The sequence below is a fragment of the Poecilia formosa genome, unplaced genomic scaffold (assembly GCF_000485575.1).
Source record: "Poecilia formosa unplaced genomic scaffold, Poecilia_formosa-5.1.2 Scaffold214, whole genome shotgun sequence".
NCBI lineage: Eukaryota > Metazoa > Chordata > Actinopteri > Cyprinodontiformes > Poeciliidae > Poecilia > Poecilia formosa.
Genome location: NW_006800153.1, coordinates 257,038 through 265,108, shown reverse-complemented (window position 1 = coordinate 265,108; position 8,071 = coordinate 257,038). Strand labels below are relative to the sequence as shown.

Sequence of the window (8,071 nt, the reverse complement as noted above, 5' to 3'; positions counted from 1 at the left end):
ACACATTTATTTGTGAAAAATGTTCTCAATTAAGCTGAGTCAACAAATGNGTTGGTGGTTTAGGTGTTGTTGGTCCATGTGTTTGTGGTTTAGGTGTAGTTGGTCGAGGAGTTGGTGGTTTAGGTGTAGTTGGTCCATGGGTTTGTGGTTTAGGTGTAGTTGGTCGAGGAGTTGGTGGTTTAGGTGTAGTTGGTCGAGGAGTTGGTGGTTTAGGTGTAGTTGGTCCGTGGGTTGGGGGTTTTGGTGTAGTTGGCAGGGCTAAATTTAAGAAAAGGGAATTTTTTTAGAAATTAATTGTATTGTTTCAATGGTCTATTATGCAAAGATGTTTTCATGTACATTCAGGAAGTTATTAAAAAACACACACATTCTACATTTTTTAAGGTTTTATTGTCTCTAGTGGCTTCCATCTGACAGTGAACCAACAGGAAAGAAGGCAATGAGAGAGCTTACATGCAGAAAAGTTTATTAGGCTGGAACTCAAACCCGCAATCTCTAAGGCCTCCTCACATGGGCCATCCTCAACCCTTGTGCCACCACAGCACCCCAAAACCCTTTTATAGGTAAAGCTAACAGAGACGCATTGTCAACATTACAACAACTAACAAGGTCAGGAAAAAGTTTTAATCAATAGAAGAAAATAGCGATGGAGATGCTTTGACAACCGTAATATGCAAGTGTGATGTTGATTTTGGCATGTTTCGGTTCAGTGCCAAAAAAAAGGCAACCTAGACACCAATTCTGAGAGATTATCAGTAGAGCAGGTTTTTAAATGAGGTAAAATCAACCTCTGCAGTGTTATATTAGGTAATAGCAGCGGTAGCTGATCTCCCATAGCTGTCACTCATTAATAATGGCAAAGTACACATCAAGCCTAAAAACATAATACAGTAATGGACCGAATGTTCTGGTCTTTATGTGGGAAATATTTTTGGTGTTTAATCCTGATACATGTAAGTAGCATTGTTATCATTTGCTATGGCAACAAGTCTGAGCTTTTCTTGTACACTTGTACATATACAAAATCTCATTGTACACTTTGTGAATCTTTATGAGACTAATTTATCTCCATAGATTTCTTACCGGTGCAGGACTTGATACACACAGCATCAACAGCAACATCAGTCAGTGGCGTTTCACCATATTTGCCAACAATTACAAACTGAAAAGAAATCAAAACAAGAAATCTTACACACTTCCTTATGTAGCAGTTTTTTTTTAACCTAAATGAGATTGAGCATATAAGTTTTAAAATGGGTTTCCTATTCCACATAAAGAGCTTTTGTTTTTATTTGCACATCGTGTAAAGCATCATGTTCTGTTATGTTAAATTGATGGGGCAGTACCTTTGGCATGCAGTCATTACCCAGTCTTTTTAAAGCTAGCAGACTGATTCAGGGTCTTGATCATACAAGAATAAAGAACAAATTACTTCCATGAATTTTACCTGAATGTCCCCAGTTCCCTCCAGGCGAACCGCTGCAGGTTTCCAGCCCTGACCCTGGTTACCTTTGACAGTAAATAATGGGTTTCCAAGGCTTCCACCTGCTAAAAAAGAAATAAATAGGAAACACACCAAGTAAGTATGGCAAAGTTGTCATTGTAACATTAGAAGAAATAATTTTACCTGTGATGGCATGGACACTGATTTCCATGGTGGTGCTGGTGCCATACAGGTAGTAATGAAAGCTGAGTTCCAAACATCCAGAGGTGGATGGTGTCACAGGACTCCTGAGTTGAGAACTCTCTCCAGGGACAGCATCAAAAGAATCCAGCAACATGTATTCTCCAACTGCACACATATACAAACAATTGTCAAAATTTACATAGACTTTTTTGGAATTTTGTTTTAAATTTTTACATAAAGACTTAAGACTTCCATTTGTAATGACTAACTGTAACACAAGTTGTCTTTTTGGTAAGAACTACGCAAAACACCTTATTATTCATTTAGGATAAGTTTCTGTTACACAATGATTGAACACCAGACGCAGAGCCTCCTTACATCCAGGTTTTGAGAAGTCATCCTCAGGCCCGGTGCCCTCTGTCTCTGTTTGCCCCGCATATTGGCTAAAACCGAACACCTCTGGATTGTCGTTGTGAATTGTCCACCCACACAGATCGCCACCAGTGTCAAAGTCACATTCAGAGTTACAAGCTGTAGAGAATACCAAGGGACAAAATCATTTACCTTTTCAAATAAGGTTATGGTTGATGTGCTAATTAGGTTTAGGGAGTTACAGGTGGGTATGGAGTGGTTAGGGTTAGGATTCAGCACAAATAGGGTTAGATGACAATAATCATTGGATGTAAATATGAAAGAAATATAAGCTTGTGTGTCAGAACTCACCAAAACATTCTCCCTCAGTAATGACTATGTTGTCCAGAGCTGAGTCACAGGATGAAGAGAGCCCTCTTTTAGCCTCAAACACAATCTGTGCATGGACAAAAAAATAATTATCAGTGATAACATGAAGACGAATGTTTCATTGTCCTCTTTACATGTTAGTAGGGTGGTCATAATGTTATGATGAAATAATTTCTGGCTTTTATAAATGGCATGAAAAATTACATGTGTAGAAGTAAGTTTAAATAAGAATGTCTATTCTGTTCTTTCACCTACATGTTTGTCCTAACTAAATGAGTATCTGTAGTAATATGGAAACACTCACAGTAACACTCTCACTGCTTGCTTTGGACACTGTGATAGACTCTCCCAACCAGGCTGAACTCTGCGAGCCTGTCTTTTTCCAGACCTCGCTCTCACCGCCGGATGTTTTTGACAGAACCTTCAACTCGTTGTTTGTGTCAGTTCCATACATGTAGTATCGGAAATTAACACAGATCTTAGATGCTGGTGAGGAGATGACGGAGCTCAGCAGACGAGCTTTCTGTCCATTAGCCACATTGTCACACTCATGGTAGATATAATAACCGTCTGAAAAACAGAAGCACAAAAGGACAACTCATAGTCTCGTGAAGGTTTCCCTTCTAGAATTTTAAATTAAGCCTCTCAATTGTTGGACGCTAGAGAACTAAGAGTATTTATACTTACTTCCATCAGGGTAGTCTCCGCTGGGGCCGGTGTGTTCTGTTGGTGTTGGACCTTTATGTCGGGTCCAGTCACTGTTATCTGAGGTGTCCTGAGTGAAGCTGCAGAATGGCTCACTATCTTCATTAAAGTCACATGAGGTAAGCACAGCTGTGGAGAGACATGACAGACACACATGGATCCATTTTATTACTGCAGGGCTTATCTACAGCTGAACATAAACATCCATTTGTCTGCACTACTTTTCTTTTTTATATATTGTAAATAGTATGTTGTCTTTTTAATGCACAAATACAAATGCACATTATATACATTTATATAAAAAATCTGTCAGTTGCACATTCATTGGATCAGAGTAGTTTTATCTTATAATCTTTTACAGTGCATTATTATTGTTGTTAGTTTTTACATATATGTTAATAACTTTTTTATTTTTTTATGTGAACCTGAACCTGCTGTTTAGCCTGAATTTCCTCTATTCTATTCTATTCTATTCTATTCTATTCTATTCTATTCTATTCTATTCTATTCTATTCTATTCTATTCTATTACTGCAGGTCAGCTGTTTGTTTTGGGTCACAGGTTTCTTGCAGGCTTAAGTTTCACAAAAACTATATAGACATCAATCTCTTTTGCACCAAACCAAGAGAGTGCAAAGGATACAAATCAGTTTCTTTGAACTGGATTAAGTGTAGCAAAGTAAATTCAAACTTTAGTTTTTCTATTTATTTATTTAATTTGGTTCAATTCTATTAATTAATTTATTTACTATCCCTCTAAAGACAAAACAGAAACACACAGGGCAGACAACCATCCATACACATTCTCACAAACAAGGGCCTTTAGAGCAGCCAGGTAAATGCTAACTGGACTCCTTTAGACCAGTCTAAAAGCTTGACACTTGATACCATTCAACAAGCCATTCTGACAAACCAGCAAGTCTACAGGAAAATTGGGATTTAGTGCCTTGCCCCTGGGACACTGGCATGTGGCAGGAGGATATTGGAATCAAACATACAACATTTGGATTACAGGACAGCCCTTCTGTTCATTGGGCCGCATTACGTCTAACTATATGTTTTTGGAGGGTAGGAAGAAGCTGAAGTCCCTAGAGAAACCTCAAGCATGGAGAGGAAAACATTTAGACTCCAGACAGAAAGGTCCTGGCCACCACTGAAACCCAACCTACATCAAATAAACAGTTAGAAAAACTTACAAAAAATTTCACTGTTAAAAATTATTAATGTTTCAGAGTCTTGATGTCAAAATGTATGCTTATTTGCTTTCCTTTGAATGTTTGGACTTGTTCCAACAAAAGAAGGAAGGGTGGAAACATAGAAGATAAGAAGCAGTAATTAGATAAAGCTTATGATATTCCCAAGGACACCGAGGTGCTGGGGATGCAAAGTATCAAGCTGCGACATGTATCTGTGGTCATTTATCATGAAAGATGCAAAGGTAAAATTGGAAAACCTTTTATATTTGACAAGTTAAAACACTTTGTAAGAAACAAGAGGAAAATCAAAGGCAACATACCATCTTCTCTCTGGTTTCTCTGCAGGCTGTAAAAGAAAGAAAGAATAAAAACTTATTTCAATTTAAAGACTATGATGGATTTTCAGTGTTTTTCTAGGAATTAGCAGAGNTCCAATGGTGACTCCGCGGTCCTGGCACTCAGTGACATAGGCCTCAATAGCTTCACATAGAATGGGTCTGGCTCCATCCAGTTCACACAAGTCAAACACACAGTCCCTGAAGTAATTCTGAAAACAAACAATCCATTTGCTGAGTTACAGAACTAATGGTGTCTCTGATCTAATGTTAAATGTGTCACAGAAAGCAGCAGCAACCATTCAGTCATTTTTATAGTCAAACTCTTTATAGTTTTACTATAAAGAGTTCCTCATAGATTACATTGTTTTTCAAAGCTGTTATAATCTGTGGTTTTCACAACATCAGTAAAGCTGCTTGGCAGATAAAATGTTCCTACTAAACTCCACATACGTTTGGGTTGACTTTGGGGTGGCACGCAGCGAAGGGCCCGTTTTTATCCAGCAGGATGCCACAGTATCCAGAGCTCTCATAAAGCTCCTCCTCTTCTTGATCACATCCAGGAATGGTGGTGTTCGGTTTATGATTGCACCTGTCAGCACGAGTTGGGCTCATCAATTAGTATTCATTATGCTAATTGGACTGAACTAAGTAAACTGAATAAATCAAAACAGAATCAAATGAACGATGAATTCATCTGAATAGGCCTAAAGTTAGATTTGAAAACTCATTCATTTTCTCTTGAAATTAGATATATATATATTTTTAAAGAAACAGAATGTTGTTGGTTTTCAGGATCTGATTTTATTTGTCCAATACTCACTCTGGATCAGTGTTCCAGCTGTGACCAAAGTCGTTTGGATTGCTTGTCAAGGATCCATCTGGTTTACGGAAGTCGTCTTTAGTGTTTCCATTGTAATCTCCACACAGTCCACACAGTTTGTCCTCATAGCTGTAGTTCACAGAAAGTATCTGGTTAATAGTTTTGTAGTAATGTCAGTGAGATGAATGTTTCCTCAGAAATGTTTGTGGCTTTTTGTCTCAGTGTCTTATGATGTCCATGAATTTGAGACATATGAACCATAAACTGTCTCTGCTTCAGTAGAAGAACAGAAGAAAAGACAGCAGAAGTTAATAAGAAGTGAGGTCATCACTCACTCCTTGATCACTTTGATGTCCATGAAGTGGTTTCCATCATAGCGAACAGTTAAGCCAAAGTTTGTGGACACGGTGTAATGTATTCCTGACTTGAAGACAGACACACCAGGGGATGGACTCACTGGAAGGTTTACATTGGTCCCATTCAGCTGGATGGAAAAAGCAGGTGAGGAAAATCATGAAGAACCATGATATGAAACAGGAAATCTTGTCACTAAAACACAGCAAATGATTTTTATTCCAATTACCAAAATGAAAACCTTAACTATAATAAATTAGATATAAAACAAAAATACTGTCAGAAGCAAGAGCTTCATGAATCTCAAAAGATGGTCCAGATGTTCAGAGCAGCTGTGATGACTAATCAACAAGTGTAATTCTTAACTTTTTCCCAGTATTTCCTACCTGCACAGTTCCACCTTTGAGAATGGAGATCTTCATCNTTTCTCTGCAGGCTGTAAAAGAAAGAAAGAATAAAAACTTATTTCAATTTAAAGACTATGATGGATTTTCAGTGTTTTTCTAGGAATTAGCAGAGTTTGTTGGGTAATATGGTTTAAACTATATAACATGACACGAAGACTCAAATGTCCCTGAGCTGGAAACAATACCACACTGTAAAACATTTGAGCCGCATTTAGTTGTGTCTACTATCTTCTACTTTGCGAGTAAATACATTTAGTGAGTTTTAGATTTTGAACCCAAATGTGTGAGTTTGTGAAAGATATACTTACAGCAGTAAGTTGTGTTAACTTTTTATTGATTCTGTCAAACCTCCAAGAGTTGAATAAACTAGAGTTTTTAGGCTAGCACTTAAAAAACTGAATGAAAAAGACAGGAGTGGGAATTATTTCCCCAAGTGCTTAGAGGCGTGTTTTTATATCCATGAGTGAGATGGAAGTGTGTTACATTGATCTAACTCTTGTGTTGTTAAGATGAATGTGTATTTTAATGCAACTAACAGTTTGCGAAGCTTGAGTATGATGCCCTGTTCATACTGAATGTTTTTGAGCAGAATTTGTGATGTTTAATAAAATTCATTGTCAGATCAGAAATTTTATTCATGTAACTTCTAAGAAGAATTTAAATTATTCTAAAGTAAAATAAGTATCTATTTTAAGTTGATATTGTGAGTAAAAAAAAATAATACCCAAATGTGTGCTCTTTAGCTGAGTGAGGACATTTTTTTTAATTGTTAAAACTCACAAGTTAAGATTAATGAATTTAAAAATCAATGTTTACACATCTTATCTCTTGTTATTGAAACAACTTCATAAATTTTAATTTCTGAGTTAAAACCAAAACAATTTTCTTGTTTTCTTAAATTACATTTTCAAGGCAGAATAACTTTTATTTTCAAGTTAAACCACCTTCAAATGTTTTGCAGTGCATTAACAACTTTATCTAGCAAAAAAAAAATATATATATATAGATCTAAAAATGGCTGAAGTCAAATCCTAAAGGTCACTGCCCCACATAAATAAATATAAATAATATAAATATCATAAAATCAACACTCCAAAGGAGTTTAAAAGAAGTGAATTATAGACCATACATTAGAAGATTTGGGAAAACAAAATAATGAAATATATTTTTAAATATAGCATTTATAAGGCAATCATTATTATTATTACAATAATTATCAGATGTGGTTACTTCTGAAAATGTGATGATTTATTTTTTTGATGCTGATAACTAACCTTTGCGGTGCCTTTCGTGCCGTGCATCCACACACCCATAAGAGCAAAACCAGAAACTTGAATCTTTCCATGATGACCAGCATAAGAAGACAGACTGTCTGATGGGGGCACTATATATAGTGGATGAGAAAGTCTAAACCAACACGTGGAACTGAGTATAGCTGGGTGGTGCAGAGGCTGAATAACTGTACATGATGTTGCAAAATAGGTAAATAAGTAACTGTGAGTGATAGGGACAGGGTGTGTTCCCTTTGGGTTTGAATTTGGTGTGAGTGAGTGTGTTTATTTGATGACCTTGCTGAATGTTCACGAGCTGGGTGGGGATGCCCATCAAGTGCTATTCACAATGAGAATGTGTACTGTAAAAGTTCTGATTATGTCATAAAAAAGATACTTTGATCCCAGGAGCACCTTTTTCCTGTCTGAAAATTTTATTTCTCAGTATGTAATCTCAGACGTTTTTTTAAGCGCAAGATTTTACTGCATTGATATTTTTCGCCTGTCAAAATCAAATATTCTACAGTTTAAATATAATTCCTCTACTGTTGTATTCTTCTTAATTGGCTTAATACAGATTGGGACAAAGAGAGTGAAGCATAAATGAGGATTA

General features: G+C 36.6%; 1 protein-coding gene across 1 annotated transcript; it reads right to left on the bottom strand.

Annotated features, from left to right (window-relative positions):
* Positions 1–25: 25 nt before the first annotated feature.
* Positions 26–7,538, bottom strand: LOC103148911 (zonadhesin-like). Its single transcript, XM_016679522.1, has 10 exons — positions 7,462–7,538; positions 4,589–4,614; positions 3,056–3,202; positions 2,673–2,938; positions 2,351–2,435; positions 2,006–2,158; positions 1,628–1,792; positions 1,448–1,545; positions 1,084–1,162; positions 26–258 (listed from the first exon to the last, which is right to left on the bottom strand). The coding sequence occupies exons 1-10, from the start codon at positions 7,530–7,532 to the stop codon at positions 26–28; spliced, it is 1,323 nt and encodes a 440-aa protein (XP_016535008.1). The 5' UTR covers positions 7,533–7,538.
* Positions 7,539–8,071: the final 533 nt, after the last annotated feature.